The 25060-nt window shown below is 34.9% G+C and overlaps 1 protein-coding gene across 8 annotated transcripts in view; it reads right to left on the bottom strand.

Annotated features, from left to right (window-relative positions):
• The window catches only part of PCYT1B (phosphate cytidylyltransferase 1, choline, beta), a 106981-nt gene that overhangs the window by 47215 nt on the left and 34706 nt on the right, over positions 1-25060 (bottom strand). For 5 of the 8 annotated variants that reach the window (XM_031959464.1, XM_031959466.1, XM_031959468.1 and 2 more), the window contains exon 2: positions 1891-1990. The exons of 2 other annotated variants lie outside the window; for them this stretch is intronic. In XM_031959464.1, coding sequence (XP_031815324.1) covers positions 1891-1990 — 100 coding nt within the window. Of the gene's footprint in view, positions 1-1890; positions 1991-7905; positions 8201-25060 lie in introns of those variants that run through there. One more of the 8 variants, XM_031959463.1, reaches the window with a different exon arrangement.

The raw sequence follows: 25060 nt of genomic DNA, 5'->3' as shown, positions 1-25060 counted from the left end.
AGTTTGGAGTTGGTGATTCTCAAGACTTTATATCAAGGTATCAAGCTATTGGAACCCTTGGAGAGGTACCAATCTGTAACTTAATTCTATCCTTTTATAGGTAGGTTCCATCTTTTTCTGTGTCTGCCACATCTTTAGGATTACTGGGAAGATTTACAATTCTTTATTTATAGACATTTTAAAAAATAGAATTATGTGTTCAGGTTGAGTTGCAAACTTTATTGAAAGTCTACATGTGATATACTTCCTTAAATGCCATACATATGTCCTCTCCACCTTCTTAAGGAAAGTCATTTTTTAATTGAGTGAGATTCAGCTAATCTTGGGTTCTATACTCCCACAGACTTTGTGCCTCAGAAAGGGAGTCAACTGAGTTCTGAAATCCCTTGCCAGCTTAATGCTGGTAATATTGGATTTGGACTGCCAAAGTATTTCTCTTTTTATTATTGTTTCTTCATCAAAATAAAAGTAGCATAACTACAAAAATCTCTAAAACTTAATTGCAATCTAATTCCTTGGGTCTGAATCTTTCTCTCTCTCTCTCTCTCTCTCTCTCTCTTTCTCTCTCTCTCTCTCTCTCTCTTTCTCTCTCTATTTCTCTCTCTCCTCTCTCTATTCTCTCTCTCTCTCTCCTCTCTCTATTCTCTCTCTCTCTCTCTCTCTCTCTCTCTCTCTCTCTCTCTCTCTATATATATATATATATATATATATATATATATATATATATATATTTACAAAAAGAGATTTTTTATGGTAGTATAATCTGATGTTTGACAATTTATTTATACTCTTTCATAAAATTCAGATGTTGTTTCATTGGTGTTTAATTAAATATCACTCATGAAATTAATTACAGTGTGGATTTATTGTTTGTTTCTTTGCAGTATCTTATGAGAAGACTTGCTCCATGTCATCCTTTGTCCATTAGAATTAACTACAAGTTAAACCACAGGTGAACAAGGTTTCAAAAGCACTGGCTATCCAAACTTCTTTCCCATTGCTATCTAACCAGGGGAATTTCTCAAATCGCTGGAACTCAACTTTAGCCAGATTAGTCTTCTTGTTCTGACACATAACACATTTATTCATTCAGAATCCCAATTATTTGATACTAGTTTTATCATCTGAAAATCTTCCCTTTTCACTCTTGTCTATCCAAATCTTATTTGTCCTTCAAACATCAATTTATATCCTACATACCCTAACTCTACCAGGGTACAAGGATCTCTCTCCATTCTCTAAATTTCTCTAGGACTTAACTGTCTGCATCATTCATTTTGACAATCAAAATTTTATGACTACTTAATTTTTTTTTTAGTTTAGCTCATTTTATTACTGTTCACTGAATAGTTTGATTTCGAAATCACAGATTTAGGGGCAAGAAAGGGACCATAAGGAAACTGAGAGATTAAGTGATTTGTCCAAGGTCATACAGGCAATAACAACAATGGGGATCTGAATGATTCCAAATCTAGAATTCTTTTTACCATACTCTGTGAAGAGCAGCTTGTCTTTTCATCCTACAGTTTTAGAGGGAAGGACTAATGCCATATTTCATTTTTAAAATCATCAGGGCCTAGCACTGTGATGAATGAGTGAATGCATTTGTTTAGTAGATGGGTGCATCTGTTTAGCAGATCCCAAATTTGCTCATCTTGAGGACATATTGTTAAAACTGGTCTTTTATTCTATATATTCTATGCTGATTTTTATGAATTTATTCCAGGTATTCTTATTGCTGTGACTCTTTTGCCCTTTGGCCCTGAAGCATCATCTATAAATCTTTAGGGTATGACTTAGATAATGAAATGCCTTCTCTGTTTTCCTTTGCTTGTCCCTGGTACCTTTCAAGGCAGCCAACACTGTGTGAATAAGATGAAATGGCCTCACCTGGTGTTCCCAAGCGGGCCTGAGCAATGGTCAATTTTTCATGGGGGGCTTGGCACTGGCAGCTGGTTTCATCTGCAAATGGGGCAGGTGCGGTCAGAGTCTAGAAGGGAAAAAGAAAAAGGGAATACAAACTGACAAAGTTCCCTTACAAACTAACTTCCCTTTGCCACTTCACTGGTACTTTAGACCCCTCTGGTACGCAGGCAAGGGGAGAAATATATTCTTGTTAGAAAGTCAACTATGATATTCATATAAAGGACATGAGCAGGGCTGGTCCTGGATGCTGGGCTTTCTTGATATAAATTCCAATTATTACTAATAAGTCAGTGAGCTTTGTTTTTCACATTTTGATAAAATCTAAATAGCCAAACTTGCTAGCTCCTTGGGGATCCATAAGTGGAAGAAATGTTCATACTCCTGAGTTCTACACATAGTCATGGGCACTCAAATGAAAAAGTTCTTTAATAAGTAGACAAAAACAAACCAACAAATAAAGCCCTTCTGACCAATGTCAGTTTTGCTGTCCTGTCACATGCATTCTGTCCCATCTGAATATCTCCCCCTCTCTGGGTTAAAACTTGAAAGTTCATAGTAATTCAGGTCCACAGGATATATCTGCTATCTGAAAATCACTCAACAAATCCCGTAACTGCTGGGATACTTTGCTCTAAATGAGCTCGTTTAGTTGGGGTGTTGTGACTGAAACAACTCATTATTTGTTTACTATTTGGTAAGGGATACATAGGGAGCAGTGAGGTGGTGCAGTGGATAGAGTGCAGTCCATCAAGATAAGAAGACTCATCTTTCTGAGTTCAATTCTGGCCTCAGAAATTTACTAATTATGTGATCCTGGACAAATCTCTCTCTCTTTTAATTAAAGCTTTTTATTTTGAAAACATATACATGGATAAATTTTCAACATTGACCCTTGCAAAATCTTGTATTCCAAATTTTCCCCTCCTTCCCTCTACCCCCTCCCTTAAATGGCAAGTAATCCAATATATGTTAAACATGTTAAAATATATGTTAAATGCAAGTTATGCAATATTTTGCTGCACAAGAAAAATCAGATCAAAAAGGAAAAAAAGGGAAAAAAATGCAAGCAAACAATAACAGAAAGAGTGAAAATGCTATGTTGTGATCCACACTCAGTTTCTCTCTCTTCATCACAAGATCATTGGAACTGGCCTCAAATATTTCACTGCAGAACAAATCTCTTAACCCTGTTTGCCTCAGGTTCCTCATCTGTAAAATAAACTGGAGAAGGAAATGGCAAACCACTTCAGAATCTTTGCCAAAAAAAATTCCAAATGGCGTCATGAAAAGTCAGATACGACTGAAATGATTGAACAACAAGACTATGTATACTTCAGTCAATATATAATCTCATCAGTATGAGTATGTCTTAAAGACCCAATCATAAAGCCAATCATAACCCAGGCATTCCCTTTTCTTCTTGAGAGATTTTTACCTTTTCACCTCTCTATGTCCCCTGCTCATTTAACATTCTAGTTAAATATATTTATTAATGACTTGGAAAAAGCCACAAATGGAATGAATATCAGATTTACAGATGATCTAAAGCACAGAGAATGACATAATCAGGATTTGAAAATATTGACAAATTAAAAGGAAGACACTCTCATATTATGGAAAGAGTGTAGGATTTGGAATCAGAGGAAATCTGTTCAAATACCAGCTCTGCCACTTACTTTCTGTGAGACCTTCACTAATATCCTTCACCTTCCTAGATGTAGGAGAAGCAGAGAATCCTCCATTAGGATTTTCATTTTTCATTTCTTTAAGCCAAACAATTATTGAAATACTCAATCAAATCAAACTAAAGAAATAAAAACTTGTCAACTTTTAAAAAAAATTTATCATTGATGAAATTGTTTCTTTTTAACAATAGAATAATTGAAAGCACTTCCAATAGACTTGGGTTGGAAAATGCCATGCACATCCAGAGAGAGAATTATAGAGACTAAATGTGGATCAAAGCAGTATTTTCACCTTTTTTGTTGTTTGTTTGTTTGTTTGCTTGGTTTTCTTTCTCATGGTCTTTTCCCTTTTGATCTAATTTTTCTTGAAAAATATGGAAATATGCTTAAAAGAATTGTAGGTATTTGACCTATATCAGATTGTTTGCTGTCTCAGGGAGGGGGAAGGAAAGGAGGGAAGGAAAAAAGTTTAAAACACAAAGTTTTGCAAAAATAAATGTTGAAAACTATCTAAACATGTATTTGGAAAAATAAAAAACTATTAAAAATAATTTATCACTGAACTACTTTAAAATATGAATTCCAAAAAATGAGACACAAAGCACCAATTTTATTTTAAGGACTAGGTACACTTAGCACATATAAATCTATCTCTAGATCTGTTTCCTCATTTGTAAAATAAAAATACTGGAGATTCTCTTCCAGATTTAAATTAATGATCCTAAGAGTCTTCAATTTTGAAACTAGCATCACCCTTGACCCTTCCCTTTGTCTCTTTCTTCATATTCAGTTAGTTTCCAAGTCTTGTCAAGTCTACCTTCAGAGCATATGTCTCATTCATCCTCCCCCCTCTCTTGTCCATCACCTAATTCGAGCTTTCATTACCTCTCACCTACACTACAGTAAACCTAGTGTTTAGAGTATTAATTTACAGTCTCTTCTTCACACTGCCACCAAAATAATCTTGAACTACAAATTTGACCCTTAAAATATATTTTCAAGGCTCCAAGTACATTCAGCCAAAATGGCCTATTTATTTTTCCCTCTTCTTGATAATTCATCTCCCACTTCCACATCTTTACACAGGTTCTCTCACAAAATTGTAATCATTTCCTATCTTACCTCTGCTTGAGAATCTATGACTTCCTTCCAAACCCAGTTACCATGTCATCTGCAACAAGAAGCCTTTCCTAATGCTCCCAGTAAGGACTTTTTTCCCTTTCAAGAAATCATACCATTCTTTTCTATTTACATATTGTATCCCCCTATGAAATGTAAGGTCCAAGAGGACTGTTTTTCACTTTGTCTTTCTCAAGGCATTTGTCTTTTTTTTTTTCTTTTATTAAAAGATTTCATCAGTATAAAAAACTCAATCCCTTCATTAGCATCAACTGACAACATGTCTATAGATCCTTATCTTGGAGTGTTATGCAGGGCACTTAAAGGTTAAGTGACTTTCCCATGGTCCTACAAGTATTGGGACCTTAAGACTTGAACTTAGTCTTCCTTTCTCTAAAACAGATGTTATTCCACTAGAGATGATTACCCTCAAATTAAAACAACAGCAGCAACAGTCCAGCTCCAAAAATACAAAGAGGGAAAGGGCAGGAACAAATAGTGGTTGTCTTTTTTGTATGTTTATTTTTTAATGGAAGTGGAAATATAGTGAATTGCAAACTCAATATAAATCAACAATATCATAATACTAGTTTATTTTTTTAAAAAAAGCTACTGTAATTTCAGCATGCATTAATAGAACCATAGTGTTCAGAATTAGAGAGGTGATGGGATATCTTGGACAGACCACCTTTAGAATATTGTGTTCCATCCTGTGTTCCATCAATGTTTTTTGGGAGCACCATTAATGAAATGGAGGGTATCCACATGAAGAATAGTTGAAGGAACAGAGGCCATTTAAGTCATACATGAGAAGCCTATCGCATGAGGAGTGGAGAGGAGATGATAGTTATTTTCAAATGTTTGAAAGATTGTTATATGGATGAGTATTAGATATGTTGTTCTTGATTCCAAAGGATAGACACACTGGAAGTTAAAGAGAAGAAAGTTTAAGTCTAATATAAAAGAAAAAAAAAGGAATATAGGGTATTAAGAAGATTGCAAAGAGGATATGGACAATTGGAGACATTTTTACATGATGTTAGACATTGCAAACTAAATAATTATAGCATGCACTAACACTCTTGTACCTCACTCCAGTTCTTTCATAGAACCAAGTTCCAAATGTTAAAAATTCATTCATTCATTTAATAAACATTTATTAAACATCTACCATATACAGCAAACAACACTAATGAGAAATTTTAAAAATACAATATTTTGCTTCTATTTTAGAGATGCAAGCAGGAAAGTATGGAGATTTAACCTTTGCCACATCTCTCCAACACATCCTCTTCTCTCCTTTGAGACTACCCTAAAACATGCCTCATCTCCTCATGCTGGGACTTTTACAACAGCTCACTGGTGGGGGTACCTGCCACAAGTCTCTCCCCACTCCATTCATCTTCCATTCAATCTTCAAAGTAATTTTCCATGTCAGTCCCCTATTAAGTAAACATTAGTGGCTCCTTATCTCCTCCAGGATCAAATATAAAAACTTCTGTTTTGCATTTTTTAAATCTTATAAATTAGCTTTCCACTTTCCAGGTGTAAGACTGTACACCCCACTCCTTACTCCTCAATTCAGAGGCACTGGTCTCCTTGATGTGTACTGATAGAACATCTCATCTCTAGCTATCCCCATGCCTACAATGCTCTTCTTCATCATCTCTGCTTCCCAACGTTTCTGGCTTTGGTAAGTAGAAAATTATTTGAACAAGCAAAAAAGAAGAAAATAATGTTACAGGCATTCGATTTCTCATATCTGTATCTGTATATGTGTATGTGTGTATATATATATATATATATATATATATATTTACGTGTGTGTGTATACATACACACAAACACATACTCACATATGTCCAATAAGCATATCCATGTTTATGATTTTTTAAAACTTTATTTTGGTTTGGAAATTAATTATTTGGGGACAATACGAAATAAATAGTAGATCTTGAAATTGGTCACTGGCCCAGTAGGTTCTTGGACCACATGGTTTCATATGTGCTAAGAAAACCCAGAATAACCAGATGGCCCTGAAAGCATACTAGCCAGAGTCTTTGGAGTGGAAGAATAAAGAGATTTGTTCCAAGGCCTTATGCAAACAGACTATCCATTCTTTTGTGCATTCAGAGGAAAAGATGCTTTGTGAACATGGGAAATATAATCTTGGTAAAAGATAGGAAAGATAGGCATCAAAATTTAAATAATTTCCAAATGTGTTTTGGGGTGAAGGATGATTAATTTGAAAATTAAATAATTGCTTTTTAAGGCAATTAGCCATCATCAAAAGACTGACTTTTAAATATTTCAAATTTTTACTTTTTTTTTCAAAAAGTAATCTCACCAATCATAAATTCCTTTTTTCATTTTCATTTCATTTTTCATTTCAAAGCTTTAAAAAAAATTCTTTAGGAAATGTTTGAGCCCAAAGGTGATTTTTCTTCTAGTAAATACTTATAGTTACACAAATTATAAAAAAATTTAAGTGCTGTTCTATCAATTTTCATCCTTTGAGTTATCCTATGAGGTTGACAAGGTAACTACCTCATTTTATAAATGAAAAAACTAAGAAAAGGATGTTGTGATTTCCTTAACGTCCTCATGATTGAAACAGCATATATTTTATGTAGATTAGATGATTTCCATTAAAAGAGGCAAGGGAATCAACTTTTGAATTCATTTCCCAGAGAACTAGGAGTATTAAAAGCCTCTAATCCCAGAGTTTTGTTTCTCCTGCTAACCCTTGGCCAATAAGAACTTGAACCAAGGGATGCCATTTTGCCTGGTTCACTGATGAAAAAGGCACGTGTAATTGGATGTTAGTGGCCATTAATGTGGTACCTGGACATACTTTGAAAGTGTCCTAGCAACTCTTCCCATTGATTAGAACATCAAGTCACATGGCTGAATTGCAGGAGAGACTTGAGGTACAAGGCAGATAAGATCTTTATCCATTCTGATTTCTGGACAGTGACCATGTTTAAACCATGTTTAAATGTCTGACTCATCTGGGCTTTACAGAGAACAAAAATGGAAAAAAAAAAACCCACTCTCCTTTGGAGTCTCTCACCACTCTTCAGAGTAGCTATTGATAATAACTATTAAAAAAAAAAAAAAAAAGAAAATACTTCCTATCTTCTATTAAACTGAGTAATCACGTTGACACCCTTACCAGAAGGGGAGAAGTTGGGACTGGATCCATTATGGTTTCCAACTCTGGGTGGTGATGCTCTGCTGCAGTGGCCATGAGCCTACCGTTTCCTCCGCTAAGAATGAGGAGGCTACTTCTAGTCCAGCAACACTCTTCATACCAATTAGAACATTCATCTTTGAAAGATCAGTATGGCATGAGAACCTGAGTGATTCTAACCCTGCTTTTGACTGACAAATCAGTTACATTGGCCCTCTTCTTCCATCACAGGGGAATAAATTTGCCCTAACAAGATTGGTGCTTATTCAAGATAATTCAGTTAAATCCATTACCATGGCAACCACCATCATAATCTTAACAGATTATATTTCTTCCTTTTGGGCCTCCTTGTACCATTGACTTTGATTAAGGGACCTATATTTTTTTGCTCAGCAGATCCAAACCCAGACTCACTACCATCACACACTGAGTTTTCCATCTTCCCATTTTATCTTCTGGTAGCTAGTGCTAAATATTGGAAGGGATTTTTTCAATGGCAGTCACATATTAATATTCTTGATTATTAGAGCTAGTTATCTCACCTCTCTGCTCTATTTGTGACAAATTGGTACTTCCCTAAAGAAGGGGGGCTCTCCATTTCAACAGTTCCAGGAAGTATTATCCAATAAAGATGGAATACTTTTAGACATAGTTCCAACTGCCCCCTCTCAGACCTTCTTTATTGTTTCCTTTAATAGTCACTCAAGTCTTGATGTTTTTGCCCCTTCAAAAGTTTCTCGGTATCATAAGAAAATGTCTATAAGTTGCCAGTTCTTATTTCTGCTTGGATGATTTGGTCAATTCCTTCCTAGGAAGGGTTTGAGAGAACAAGGGAATTGGGCAGAAGAAGAAAGTACTATATTATACTTTAGTATATGCAGGGGTCCTCAAACTTTTTAAATAGGGGGCCAGTCCACTGTCCCTTAGACTGTTGGAGGGCTGGACTATAGTAAAAACAAAAACTTTGTTTTGTGGGCCTTTAAATAAAGAAACTTCATAGCCCTGGGTAAGGGAGATAAACATCCTCAGCTGCTGTATCTGGCCCGCGGCCGTAGTTTGAGGACCCCTGGACTTTCCAAAAAGCATAAGGAAAGAGGTAAAGGCATGAACCTGGAAAGCTGAGTTCTTCCTTCTTTCTCCATCCTCATTCTTCTTGATCTCTTTGTAGCCTTTGAAACCATTAATCACTCTCTTCTCCTTGATATTCTCTTCTATATTACTTGGTGATTTCATTAGCTCTTATAGATTTAATTACCATCTCTATGGCTAATGATTATCCAATCTTATCCTGTTTCAGTTTCTCTGCTGACTTTCTATTTTGAATTTCCCATTGCCTTTCAGACATCTCAAACTGGATGTCTAGGAGACATCTTAAACTCAACATGTCTAAAACTGAACTAATTATCCTTCTTCCTAAACCCTCCTTACCTTCTCACTTCCCTTTATTGTACATGGCAATACCATTTTCCAAATCCCTCAGGTTTGCAACCTAGTCATCCTAATTTAGTGCTTACTTTCTTATCCCCCATATTCAATCTGTTGTCAATGCCTGCCAGTTTTACCTTTATAACCTATCTCAAATATGCTCCCTTCTTTCCTCTAATACTTTTACTACTCTAGTATAGCCTCTCATCACCTCGTGCTTGGGCTATTGCAATAACTTATTTGTATATCTGCTTGTCTCAAGATTCTCCTCAATCTAATCCATTTTCTTTTCATCCAGTAAAGTGACTTTACTAAAAAGTATAGGTCAGATTATATCATCCTGTCCACTCAATAAACTCTAGGGAGTCCCCATCATTTCTCAGAGGGGTTTTTTCCTTCCTTCTAATACCAAACAATTTCCCCTTTCCTCTTTTCTTATTCAAACCACCCTTGTCCAAGAAAGCTAAATTTTCAAATTGGCAACCAAAATAAATCAACCAAATATTCCTGCAAATGCAACTATTTAGATAAGAAAAGAGAAGGGGATGATTTGTGTTCAGACTTTCTAGTAATGGATTCAAAGTACTGCTTTTCTGCTGCAAAAATCACTTCTACCAGGAATCAGTTTCCTTTTCTGTTCCTACATACAGAAAAAAAAAAAAAAAAAAGAATTTCTAGCTGCGGATCCATTACAACAAAATTCCATTATAGCAAGCACTCTGGGGAGCTCATTGTTAAGGAAGTTTACTTCCCTTCACTTTCGAGTCTATTAGGGAGAAAGAGCAGAAAGTCTGAGTGAAAATGGAAGACTAACTCAGTCGGTAATAACAAAGGTGTTTCCCCTCGTGATGTTTCTATTAGTCTATTATTCTTATTATTTTCTAAATGTCAGTATAAATAGCTCAGTGTTCTTTTGTATGAAGGTCAGGTATTAATCACGTGAATTACAAAGTTGAAAACAAAAATACCAAATCAAAGACTTTGCTGGGAGGGGAGGGGATTACATGGAAATGAATCTTGAGCTCCATGGGCTAGCCACGTGGAGCACTGCACATTATTACACATGATCACACCTCCAGTGCTCTCTGCTTTATGTTCTAATCACTGTTTTTTCGCTTCTGCCTTTGAGATTGTTTAGTGTAAAACTGTCTCTTTATCCCCAAGCAAGGTCAGGTTCTCCAGCATCCCATATAGCCTGGTTCACGCTGGGATAAAGAGGAAGGTAGGAATGTTAAAACAATAATGGCTATGGTCTGAGGCCTGCAACGGGTAATCAGATCCTAGCAAGGTAGAGGCTGTTTCCTGGGAGATTATTGGAAGAAAATAGGTCTAGTTTGTGATGACTTATTTTGTTCCTACCTTTCTTGCTTTTCTTAACCACTTCCCCTCTTCCCCCCGTGTCTCAGTGATCCGGCAGAGTAAATCTTTCTCTATATTTACTCCACCGTGGGACACTGAGAAGCTTTGCACTGTCACTGGTAAATGTCATAAAAGCTTCCAAGTAGGAGGCTGGCATGCTATGGATTGCCCTTTAAACCTCCTAGCCCAAAGCCTCCTAGTGACAGTCTTACTTTTATAGGATCAGATGGGATCAAATGAGATAATATTTGTAAAGCACTTAGCACAGTGCCTGGCACATAGATGGTGCTTAAGAAACACATATTCCCTCCATCTAGATAAGGAAAATGCCCTAGAAGGGATCCTGTGAGCCTAATAAGCCAATGCACAAATTTACAAAACAGACAAATTGGGAGGTGACTATTTGTATAATGACAGGCCTCGTGGGTGAGTTCCCTGGAATCACCCTCAAAACATGATTCCTTTTGCCCACTTCTCCAGGACATATCCGATGAGCAGAGGGAGGCACCTCAGTGAGAGCTGTCGGAATAATACCAAGGAGGCAGGTTTCCAAAGTGCTTCACAAACATCCATTATTCATAACTTGTCAGTGTATTTTTTATTCTCAGGCTTTCAATTTGTTTTCCTTTCGAGTTAATAGCACCTGAAGTAAGCATTGGTGGAGGAGGGAAAAGGGATACAAGTTAAAAGAGATAAACACAAGTTTATTGATGCAACAGGTCAAACATTGCCTTATGTTGTATTCCATGAGGATAAAAGGATGATCTCTGCATCTTTAGGGAATTGAACAGAATACAGGTAATTGGATTCATCCACTTTTTTTTTTCTTTGCTAAAGAGGAGGTGTAAAAAAAAAAGACACTATACTGATTTATGTAAATTATGAGCAACCATTTCACTTTTTATTATATTCCTTAAAGAATCAATAATAATATAATGTTTTTTATTTCTTAAATTCAAAATTACCCTCAGATTATGGTATAAAATAGTTCCTCTTCCAGATTCTATTATTAATGATAACAATAATAGTATATATTCTCTTAGTGCTTTATGGTAACAAGATATTTTTGCATTTTCTAGGTGGGGAAACTGATATTCAGAAAGTTTCTATTGTTTGTTTTAGAATACATAATTCATAAGTGGCAAAACCAAGAAACTGGCCCAAGTCTTCTGGGGCAAAATCCAGGGCTTTTTCTAGTTTTTCTACTCTCTTTTTCTTTAAATTATAAATTCATTATAATTATTATATTATAATATAATAATATTATTATATGATCAATTTAAATTAATAGGGGAAATGTATAGCCTGAGTTAATGAAAAGTCTGAATCATAGTAGTTATTTTTTTTAAAGAAATGAAGTTTTCTTACCTTCAGATATACATATAGAAGGAACAAAGTAAACAAAATGTTACTTATTTGAGGAATTCATTTTCTAACATTATTATAATATTATGAATTTGAACTAATAGGGGAAATCTATCGACTGAACTAATGAAAAGTATGATTCATAAGTGGTGTTTTTTAAATGAAATGAAGTTTTCTTACCTTCAGACATATATAAGAAGTAAACAAAATGTTACTTTTTTGAGGAATTAATTTTCCAACATTATTATATCATGAATTTAAACTAATAGGGGAAATGTATAGCCTGAATTAATGAAAAGTCTGAATCATAGTTATTTTTTAAACGAAATGAAGTTTTTTAGCTTATAAAGTAAACAAAATATTACTTATTTGAGGACCTAGTTTAATTATTAATTAAATTATAGATAACTGCAATATTATTAATAATCATCAAGAGCTATTACTATTAATAATTATAATAATTAATTTATTGTTTATTGATAGTAAGATAATTGCTGTTAATCTTATTAATAACCATTAGTTATCTAAGGACGTAGATGAATAGCTTGGAATGAGCTTATTAACAGTGTCTATGCAAAAGGTTTTTTTTAATTTCTGAGGATATTTTAAAATTTTATTTTCTTAGGTATTTTAAATTGATTTAAAACATTACTGTATAGGGAAATTGGAAAGTTGGGGATGGGGGGAAACAAATCAACAAGAGGAGAACTAAATTATAAAAGTTTTGTAAACTCAGTTTGGATTGTGCCAGCACAACTATCTGGGGTTTCGAGAATCCTACATATAATAGAAATAAGAGCTTATTTGAGAACTAAAGAACAATTTCCAGGAGTAATTACTAATAAAATGGGAGTCAGTAACTACTAGGTGGTAAAATAAAGCAGCTTTTTTTTTCTCTTCCCCCAGGAAAGCACCTTATTCACGAGACCTGAAAGAAAAAATCACACCCCAGGAAGGGAAAGAATTGTTAGGCAAACTACCCACAATAGGAAGTAGGAGTGAGTTCTCCAGAAATATGGTCAAGGTCCCAGGCTCAATGATGATTGTCAGCTTATCATACTTTGCTCCCTAGCAGGGCTGGGACATACAAAAGCACATAAGAAGGTAAAGAAGCAAGAAATGAAAAGTTTAGAGAAGAGTTTCTAAATCTGTTTGTCAGGAATGTGAAATGTATGCAGAGAAAATGTAAAACAGTATATGAAAATGATTTAATAAGAGTTTTCTATATTAATCATTATATGCTCCAATAAAATAACCATATCTTCTGAGAAACACTGGATACATCGAGTAATAATAAAAAGAAATTTTACTTCTGAAAAACCTAAGGGGAAAACAGATTTTCATTTTTCCACCTTGCTGACCTAAATGTTATAGCATTCACTAAATCTTTCAACAAATATTTTTCAGCATCTCTAAACTACATCATGCATCTCGGTACAAAATCTGGCATTAACATTGTAACAGAGTTCATAGTTTGTCAGCTTCTTTGTATCTTCAATTCCTATACTTGATCCCTGAGCAGTTAGATCCGCTTTTTGTGGTAGGGGTAAAGGGACGGGGGTGGAGGCAGAAGAACCAAGGTGACTTGGTTTAAAGCCTTTTCATGCATAGGGATACAGTTCTAGCTTACTTATACAACAATGAGATGATTCAAAGCAGTGCCACTTGTTCAGTGATGAAGAAAGCCAACTACACCCAGAGAGAGAACCGTGGGAACTGAGTGTGACTACAACATAGCATTCTCACTTTCTGTTGTTTGCTTGCATTTTGTTTCCTTTCTCAGTTTTTTCTCCTTCTTGATCCAATTTTTCTTGTGCAGCATATGTATACATATATTGGATTTAACATATACTTTAACATATTTAACATGTATGGGACTACCTGCCGGCTAGGGGAGGGGATGGGGGGAAGGAGGGGAAAAGTTGGACAGAAAGTTTTGCAAGGGTCAATTTTGAAAAATTACCCGTGCATATGTTTAGTAAATAAAAAGCTTTAATGAATTTTTAAAAAATATATATGATAAATTAAAAAAAAAAAAGATTACACTTAAAAATCAACTCCTATAAAATTCCTCCAGATCGCAAGTGGCCTAGTGACCAAGGTTTGAAACTAAGATAGCTTTGGACTGGCTAAGGAAGACTTGGATTTGAATACAACTTCTACTTCTTACCACCCCAGTAACTGTTGAGATGCCACTTTTCCTTTCTGGGTCCTTCCTCTTCTGTAATCTATGGGATGTTGGATTTCATGATCTCTAAAACAAGAGTATGCTAGGGGTAGCTGGATGGTGCAGCAACTGGAGCACCAACCCTGCAGTCAGGAGGACCCGAGTTCAAATGCAATCTCAGATACTTAATTAATAGCTATGTGCTCTTGGGTGAATTATTTAACCCTGATTGCCTCCTCCCAAAATCAAGAGAGCCAATTTTAAAAATCTGAGGAGTGAGCCACCTCAGAAATTGGCAAAGGATTTAAGTTGAAGTTTTATTTATTATTTTATTGATTGTCTAGTCTTAAAATGTGATGGAGAAAGTGTCAATCAGGTAGATTAAACTTAAAAATATATTCTGAGTTTGGGGAGAGTTGTTAAATATTTACCAGAACAACCCTATTTCTCAGATACCTTCCAAGTTCAAACCCTATCATCATAAGTACTATCTGCTAGAGCATTCAAATCAAGGACCTTTGAACTCTACTGACCCTTTAAACATGGGTTTGAAATTAATATATGATCAAAGGATATGAACAATTAATTTTCAGATGAAGAAATTAAAGGCATTTCTAGTCCTATAAAAAAAGAGTCTAAGTCACTATTGATTAGAGAAATGCAAATTAAGACAACTCTGAAGTACCACTTCCTACCTCTAAGATTGGCTAAGATGGCAGGAAAAGGTAATGATAAATGTTGGAGAGTATGTGGGAAAACTGGGAAACACTGCTGGTAGAGTTGTGAACTGATCCAACCATTCTAGAGAGCAATGTGGAAGTAGGCGCAAAGGACTATCAAACTGCACACACCCTTTGTTCTAACAGTGTTTGTACTGGGTTTGTATCCTCAAGCGATTATAAAGCAAGGAAAAGGACCCGCATGTGCAAAAATGTTTGTGGCATCCCTTTTTGTAGTGGCAAGGAACTGGAAGCCGAGTGGATGCCCATCAGTTGGGGAATGGCTGAATAAGTTATGGCATATGAATGTTATGGAATATTGTATAAGAAACGACCAGCAGGATGATTTCAGAAAAGCCTGGAGAGACTTACATGAACTGATGCTGAGTGAAGTGAGCCGAACCAAGAGAAGATTGTAAACAGTAACAAGAAAATTATGTGATGATCAACTGTGATGGACTTGACTCTTTTCAACAATGCAGTGATTCAAGGTTGTTTGTTTTTTCTTTCTCAAGGTTTTTTTTCCTTTGGGGCTGATTTTTTTTTTTTTTTTTTTGTACAACATGACAAATATAGAAATGTGTTTAAACAAATTACATATATTTAACATATATTACTTGCTGTTTTGGGGAGGGAAGAGATGAAGGAGATAGGGAGAAAAATTTGGAAGTCTTGCAAAAATGAATGTTGAAACTATTTTTGCATGTATTTAGAAAAATAAAATACTATTTTAAAAAATAAATAAATGAATATGGGTTTGGAAGTAAGGCTAGCCTTATAATGGACATACTGACTAAATGAAAGGCACTGAAATTTTCCCAAGTATATCTGGTGGCTCTTTAAAAAAGTCTGGAATTACCACATAACTTACTCCTTTGAGTTATTGGAAGCCCCCTTTAAAATGTGGATGTAATTTGGATAGAATAACCTTTTAAAGCAATATCTGCTTTTAACACCTTAAGCCAAACAAAGACAAGGTTAGTGAGCATTGATGTAAACTAGTCAATAATTCAATAGATGGATATGTGACCAGACAAAAAATTGCAAAGAATAATCATTAATGATTATTCCCTGTCATCTTGGAAAGAGGAGTTCAGTAATGTGGGCACTTGTGCTTGATCTAGTAGTTTATAGTATCCATAGTATCCATAGAATTTGTCTAGAAGTAAGGGGTTTTTTTTTTGTTTGTTTGTTTGTTTTTTTTTTTGAGAGTTCACCTGTTTCCATCTCATTTTTGTTTCTGGTTTCAGGTTTTTTTCTGTTCTACTATTGTCTATACTACAATGATTATAACAGCTTTTGATGCACTCCATAGGAAGGAGAGACTGTTATGAGTATCTAACTATGAAATTAGTTTAGACCTATCTAAGCATGATGCATTTTGTTATTTTGGCTCATTTTATCAGCCAAGCCATCTTTTTTTAAAAAGCTTTTTATTTTCAAAGCACATGCATAGTTTTCATCCTTGTAAAACGTTGTGTTTCACATTTTTTTCCCTTCAGCCTCTCTTAAAATCATCTTGCTGATTGTTTCTTATACAACAATAATATTCCATAACATTTATATACCTTAACTTATTCAAAAATTCTCCAACTGATGGGCATCCACTCAGTTTCCAGTTCTTTGCCACTACAAAAAAAAGCTGCTACAAATATTTTTGCACATATGATCTCTTTGGGATTCAGGCCCAGTAGAGACACTGCTGGATCAAAGGGTCTGCACAGTTTGATAGCCCTTTGGGCATAATTACAAATTGCTTTCCAGAATGGTTGAATCAGTTCACAACTCCATCAACAATGCATTGTGTCCCAGTTTTCCAACATCCCCTCCAACATTATCTTTTCCTGTCATATTAGCCAATCTGAGAGCTGTGCAGTATCTCAGAATTGTCTTATTTTGCATTTCTTTAATCCACAGTGATTTAGAGCATTTTTTCATATGACTAGAAATTGTAATTTCTTCATCTGAAAATTGTCTGTTCATATCCTTTGATCATTTATCAATTGGAGAATGGTTTGTATTCTTATAAATCTGACTCAACTTTCTCTATATTTTAGAAACAAGGCCTTTATCAGAACCTTTGGATGTAAAAAAAAAAAGTCCCTAGTTTTCTGCTTCCCTTCTAACTTTGTCTGCTATTGGTTTTGTTCGTTCAAAACCTTTTTAACTTAATGTAATCAAAATTATCCATTTTGCATTCCATAAAGTACTCTAATTCTTTTTTGGCCACAAATTCCTTCCTTCTCCACAGATCTGAGAAGCCAAAAAAACTTGAATAAGGTAAACCAGAAAAGCCTGGTGGAGAAGGCACAGAAGTTTCCTGGAATGAGAATTTCTCTTCCCAGGTCACAGGGAAAGGAAGACAAGATGAGGAAGGAATGGTCAAAGAAATAATAGACTGCTGTGTTTCTTAATTATGCTTTGTGAAAGTAGTTTAACATCAAATTTTGTGGTCAACCCAGGCCAGTGTATTTCCTTGTATTCATTAATTGGTAGTATATGTGGGCAGAGAATGACTTTGGGAGCCATCCAGATAATAGTGACTTTTTCTAGAAAGGTTTTGAGAACAGACTTATCTGTTGCAAAAGGATCAGGCTAGCTAAATACAGAAAGGCTCACCACCAGGTTGGTTGTATAGAAACCAATTCTCAAAGACTATCAACTTATTCATAAAAATAATTGTTATTGTTAATGGCAGGTACGTGGTGTATTTGGAATTAGGAAGACTTGACTTCAAAATTTTCCTCAACTATTTAGCTGTGTTGCCTTAGGAGGTTCATTGAGTTTTCGTCTGACTCAGTTTCTTATCCATAAAATAAGGATAATAAAAACATCCAATTCACAGTATTGTTGTGAGGATCAACTGAGTTAAGGCAGGTAAAGTACTTTGCAAACTATACAATAGTATATAAATGTTATCATTATTCAGAAAAGGATCACAATCTGTCAGTAGAAGGATGATACACACTAAAAAAAAAGTATAGCTTCTTGAGATATAGAAATAAACTATGAAGTCTCTATGGGAATTTGCTTTTTTTTTTTTTTTAATGAAATAGTTAATGCTATGTTGGGGACCCCAAAGTGAAGAGAGGGTTGGAGGAATATTCAAAGAATTTCTACTTTGGGAGGATTAGATTTGGAGAATGAATGAAATGTGCAAATTATCTTAAATGAAATTGATGCTTTTTTTTTCTATTATGTATTTACTAATCTAATCAAATTGTAGTTTTAAAGTAGGACCTTGAATGAAGGTAAAAAGAATGAAGTCACCTGAAGGGATGGGGAAGAAAGAAGGATGTTCAAGACGGGAACTAAATGGAACAATAATTGACACAAACTCCTATTCCTAGATTCAGCCTGAGCATTGGTTGATAACAAACATATGGCTTGGAGTCCTGACTCTTTGCAAGACTCAGACTTATACACTTGTCACATACAGTTATAAAATACTTTCATATATATGTACTTGATTCTTTGTAATCTAAGAGATGATAATGTAATTATTCTTATCTCTGTATTTTATAGGCTGAAAGAGTAATTTGCTTTTATCTCTGCTTTTAATAGGCTGAACGAATAACAGGTAAGAACCAGATCCTTTGATTCCTAATCAAATTTTTTTCCAAGATGTCATTACATAAAATTTTTACTTATCAGGAGAAAAGAACGACAGGAAAACTAGAATTAATATAGTGAAAAGGGAATTGACTGTGAAGTTACAAGAGCTAGAAATCCTATTTCTGGCAATTATCTATGTCCTTGGGCAATGAGTCTTTCAATCATTCTGTGCTTCAATTTTCTCAGTTGTAAAATGAAAGAAGTTAACTATGATGACCTCTAAGGTCCTTTCTCACTCTAGATCTATGATTCTCTGAGGGCTTCAGAGTATTTCCTCAACAGGATTTGTGGTGCCATAGACACTGGAAAAGTTACTCTTGGATCCTAGTTTCCAGTGTATTTTTGTTAACACTTCTATAATGAGAGAAGGTAGCTGAAATGATAATAAAATAAGGTGGGAAAAGTGGTTTAGTTAGGAATGAGTACTAAAATTCAAACTTTAAATTTGAATAAGAGGAGCATTTTTATGATTTAAAATATGGGACATAAAGCTAGTTGGGTAAATAAGAATGGAAAAGTAGATTGGGTTCAGATCATATAGAAAAGGGAATAGGAGGACATGCACAATTCATCATTCATTGCCCCGTCTTTTTGAGAACTTTCTCTCTCTTTCTTAACCAAATCTTTTACTTTGCTTCTGCTGTAGTAGTGTGCCTATGCTTAACAATCTGGTTAGCAAAAGGACTCTGGCTATGGTATTGTCCTAATGATTATTTTATATTTATTTATAATAGATACTTCTATAGAAATGGAAAAAAAAGGAAAATGTGACTGATCTGTGATTCACTCCCCTCTCTACCTTTCCAATATCTAGATCAGGAATTGAATAAAGCTATAAATCAACAATTAAAAAGTAAATGAGTTTAAGGAAGTTAGGTCATGGAGATTGAGTGCTTCAAACCTATAGCTTGAAAATGATAAAAAGCATAGTTTATCATACACACTAGACCTTCTTCTGAACAATTTTGCATCAAGTGAGTTTTCATACATTGAGTCATATTTTAAATACAATTGAGTAACTTGCACATTAAAGCATCTTTGTAATGAATTATTTTTTAATTATTGAATTATTATAATATCGAATATTGAAATATTTAAATTATTGAAGAATTATTTTGTATACAAAGATTTATTGATAGATAGATAGATAAGATAGACAGATAGATAGATAGATAGATGGGTCCCAGAAGGCTTTAAAGGAGAAAGTACACAAGCTCCCCCTCACTTAAATTCTCACTTGCAGGCAACCACTCCCTAATGAGCTCCCTTCTAGAATCAAGGACAAACAATAACAAATTGTGCATCCCCATTCCTCCAGTCCAAAAGGCAGTTTTTCAAAGACGCTTCGGGGCCGGGAGTGTTTGGGTTTTGTCTCTGTATCCCCAGACCTGATAAATTTTGTTTTGGTGGACTTGATCCAAGAATTCATTTGTTTTGGAAGTCCTTAGTTAGAAACCCCTTTACCAATGCAGATTAAAATTTTATCTGCAATTTATAATCTTAGAGAATTGTCTGGGCATTAAGAAATTAAATAATCTGCCCAGTGTCATTCAGTCAGTATATGTCATTATCTGGGGAAGGAACTCTTGTGGAAAAGAGGACAGTCATCCTCATGAACTGCCAAAGAAATGCCACCAACAGAGTGGGCATGCCAGCCTGGCAGAGGTGACAGGGCACCTTGAGGGAGAGACAGGAGGCAGCATATGCCCCCTTGGCCACCATGGAATCATGGAAACTGCCCAAAACCCTGAGCAGGAGAATAGCTTCGTGCCCCCAGACCACAGTTATCAAACTCACCGGCCTTGGGTTGCTTGCCCAAAACATATTAAAATGTAATTCAGGATTATTTAACATAAAAAATGCAACACAACATAAATAATATTGATTTGTGTATTTCTAAATAAATATGTGGGGTAGCTAGGTGGTCCAGGGAGAGAACTCCAGTCCTGGAGTCAGGAGGATCAGAATTCAAATCTGGGCTCAGGCATTTACTAGCTATGTGATTCTGGGCAAGGCCTTTAACTCTAACTCAGTTTCCTCTTCTGTAAAATAGGCTGTGAGAAGGAAACTAGTATCTTTGCCAATAGAACCCCAAATGGGAGTCCCGTAGGCCATCATCCTGGGAGGCAAATTTAGGTGGTGTATGTTCTCCCAAATATTGCTGCAGGGCCCACGGCTATAGCTACCAGAGACTCAGAAAGCAAGTTCTCTCCACAGAAGGGTTTGGCGCTGTCAAGTAGCTCACCCTCATCAACTGAGAGGATTTTGTCAGCGAAAAAGACATTAAAGCCATCTGCTTGGCTGCTGCAGCCCCAGGACCATGGGCTTTTCCAACCAAATGGAAAAACCTTCCATTCTATTGCCTCTCTCTTGAAAGCTGAAACTGCCTTCTTTTTCTATTTTTAACTCCCGCCACTTACTTGTACATAGTTCATCAATTCATTTAACCTCTGAGCATAGGCCTTCCTGATGCTGAGGCCAGTTTAGCTCTGTCTCCACCCTCCCAGACTGCTCACTCACTGCCTGGTACGTAATTAAGGCTTAATAAATGCTTGTTAAATGAGCGATTGAATAAGTTAAACTAGGAACCAATGGATAAACTAGACTCTTACTGCCTGGTTATAATTAGCTTATAATTTGCCTGAGTCCAGAAACTGTATCTGTTATGTCAACAAAAATTAATGTATTAAGTACCTATTATGTGCAAGGAACTATGCTAAGCATAGGGGAACATAAAGATGAAAAGGACAGCTCCTATCCTTGATCTGTTTATGACCTTCTGGGGGAATATGGCATGTTTATAGAAAAGGATGATATAAGGCAGCTAATTATGGAGGCAGTGCAGAGAAAATAATTCCCTAACATGCTTTTTTCTCTGGGTTTTTGGATAGGTTAAAGAGGTTTATAAGAGAAGGATCCTCAAAGGTGGAGTAGGTTAAGTAATAGGAGGGCAAGGTAGTAGGTAAAAGGAGAGGAGTCAGGAGGGCTGTGAAATAAGAGATACACATAAACATAAAATTTGTTTGTAAAATTTATAATGTAAAAATAGCAGGAGGGCTAATCATGATCCCAAAGTTAAAGCTCAAATATTGATTTAGTCAAAAGAGAAAAATAGGAAAACTACCCCATCCATATATCAGCCATATTAATCAAAATTGTTTTAGACTATTTAAAATAACATTATAAGGTTGGAATATTGCTATTGTATAGGAAATGATAAAACTGATGGAGTTAGAAAAATATGGAAAAATTTGGACTTATAAAAGATGATATCAAAAGCATAATATGGTCTTAGATGCATTATATATGTGTATGTTAATAGATATCTGTGTTTGTATGTATATAGGTATATATATTTATATATGTCTATGTGTATGTATGTATATAGATATCCATATATCCATATATAAGTATATATATATGCATACACATACATATATATGTATCTTCATGCTTAATTTTAGCATTCTTGGGGAAGGGGGGAGAAAAAGAGGGAAAATACTATGAAAAGCACACAATAAAGAACAAAGGAAAACCTATAAGGAAACAAAGAAAAGATGAACAGCTCTGAACACAATGTATCTAACACTTTCAATTGAGAAGATCTGAGAGCTTGAAGAATCTGGCACCTGATTTGATCCTTGAAGAAAACAAAAGGATTTTGAAAGATAGAAATTATGGAAGGAAGCTATTTTCACATGCATGGGAATGGCTGGGGTAGAGAGTGGGGTGGAATGACCTTTACAAATGCATGGAGACAGACAGATGGCATGTGAATTTTGGGGAATTTCCATCCTATCCATTAGTTGGCTGGAACACAGAAAAGAAAAATAACATGGGAATAAATCTGGAAAGGTAGGTTGGATACAGATTATAGAAGACCTTACAAATCAGCCAGAGGACTTTGCATTTTCTCTTGGAGGCAACAGAGTGCCTGAGTTTTTTGAGCAGATGAATGGAATAATCCATATTGGCTTTAAGAATATCATCTTGGCAATTTTGTGAAAGATGGACTGGAGAAGGGGTGGTGTGGAAACAAGGAGATGACTTAGACTCACAAAAATCTAGAGGCGAGCTGATAAATAGTGTGAATGGAAAGAAGAGGACAGATTTGTCATATAAGCAAAAAAAAGGATGCAATAATTTAACATTTCTTTGGTGTCTTAAGCTCAACAAATCATTCATCTCAAGAAAATTTTATGATGTAGGTAGTCTATGTATTCCCATAAAGATAAAGAAAATGAGATTAGGAAATGCTAAATTGATTTGCCTAAAGTGACTGAACTCAGTGCTCAATATAAGCTCATTAAAGGCAGAGATTGTTTCATTTTGTCTTACTTTCACCCAGAAGTGTCTTACTATGGACAGAATGCCAATAGGAAAAATTAGACATTTCTGACACATCCTATGTGATCCTAGGCAAGTCATTTAACTTCCCAGTGCCCAAATCTCTCCAAGACTATAAACTGCAATGGAGACTGGTGTCACTCTGAATTGGGAAAACAGAGTTTATTGCGAGTTCCCTACACCAATGAAACCACAGGTCTAGTTTCCCTCACACTCACTAGCTTTTCCCTCCTCTGCCACCCCCCCCCCAAAAAAAAGAAAAGAAAATCCCATCCATTGCTTGCCCCAAAGTAGACATAGTAAGCAGTTAACTTTTTTTTTAATTTTAAAATTTTATTTATTTTAAACTTAAATAGAAAATTAAAAAAAAAAAAAGAATTGCCTCCCTTATCCTCTCCCTCCTCTCTTATCCTTCTTTATCCCTTTCCTCTTAATCTACACACTTTATCCCCATTCCTGTTAATGTAATTACCTTTCTGTAATCCGCCCCCTTATGCTGTTCCCTCACCCTCTTATTTCTTTATAAATTTAAAAAAATTTTTATTCTCTTCTAAATATGGAACAAAAGAAAGAATTCAAAATATGAACAAATAATTTCCATTTCAAGAAAGTTTATATAATAAATATTACACATTGTGTCTTCATAGCTATCCATCATTTCTTTGCTGCCTTATATATTTTCTTTTGTTCTCTGTTGTATACTTTTCATTTTATTCTTTTTTCCTTTTTTTCTCCCCTCTTCCCTAAGAAAGCTAAAATTAAGCATGAAGATATATACGTGTGTGTGTATATATGTAGCTATTTGTATCTATATACATACACAAATAGATATACAAACATATATGTATATATATACATACAAATACACATAGATAGCTATAGTAATATATATATATATACATATATATAAAATGCATCTATTTGAGAGCAAATTATGCTTTTTTGTCCTCTATTTCTTTGAAGATAAATATCATCCTTTATTAGTCCAAGTTTTTCTATATTTTTCTAACTCTACCAACTTATCATTTCCTATATCATAGCAATATTCCAATATAATAATGCCTAGTTATTTTAAGTAGTCTAAAATAATATTAGTATGGCTAATATATAGGGTAGTTTTCCCAATTTTTTCTTTTGAATAAATCCATTTGAACTTGAACTTTGAGATCATGATTACCCCTCCTACTATTTTTACATTTTAATTCTACTCCTGATGTTTATTTTATGTTTTTGTGTATCTACTTTACTTTTACCTACTACCTTGCCCTCCTATTACTTAATCTACCCCACCTCCAAGGATCCCTCCTTTATCCTCTTTAACCTCCCCACCCTTTCAAGGATCTCTCCCTTATCCTCTCCCTCCCACCCTATCCTTCTTTATCCCATTCCTTTTCCCTTATCCCATTCCTGTCTACAATCTAACCCCTTATGTTGTTCCCTCATCCTCTTATTTCTTTATAAATTTAAAAGACTTTTATTCTCTTCTCAATGTATGTTCCCTTTAATCCAGATCTGATGTGACCAGTGTTCTCTCTAAAAGCCCCTCCCTTCTCCTCTCTTTTCCTCTCTATCCCTTTTCTTTCTTTCTTTCTGAATTGAGAAGACTTTTATACCCTTCTGTATATACATGTATTGTTTCCACTTTAACCCATTTCCAATTTGAGCAGCATACTGAAATTACCAGCCTTCCACCTCTATGTAATTACTCTGTATCAGTTCTTTCTTTCACACTTCATTTGTATAAGATAATTACTTTTTACCTTTTCCTGCACAGTTTTGCTTTTTTTAGATCACATCATACTCAGATCTACCCCAATTTTTGTAGTACCCAATTACTAATGACATTCTTAGAAAATATGGTTTACATTTCCACTTATAAAACATAGTTTGTCCTTATTGAGTCCCTTGAAATTAGTCTTTGATGTTTACTTGATATTTCTTTTGGATATTAAATGTCAAATTTTCTACTACTAAGTTCAGGTATTTTGCAACAAAATCCTGAAAGTTTGTCAAAGCATTGAATGTCCAGTTATTTTCAATCGGTATTATGCTTAACTTTTTTTTTTTTTTTTTTTATATTTTCAGACACAACCCTAATATTTTTGTTCTTCACTATACAGTGTTCCAAGACCTGCTTGCT

The sequence above is a fragment of the Sarcophilus harrisii genome, chromosome 3, assembly GCF_902635505.1.
Source record: "Sarcophilus harrisii chromosome 3, mSarHar1.11, whole genome shotgun sequence".
In the NCBI taxonomy this organism is placed as follows: domain Eukaryota; kingdom Metazoa; phylum Chordata; class Mammalia; order Dasyuromorphia; family Dasyuridae; genus Sarcophilus; species Sarcophilus harrisii.
The sequence above is the reverse complement of the archived record's forward strand: the minus strand, read 5'-3'. Positions and strand labels throughout refer to the sequence as shown.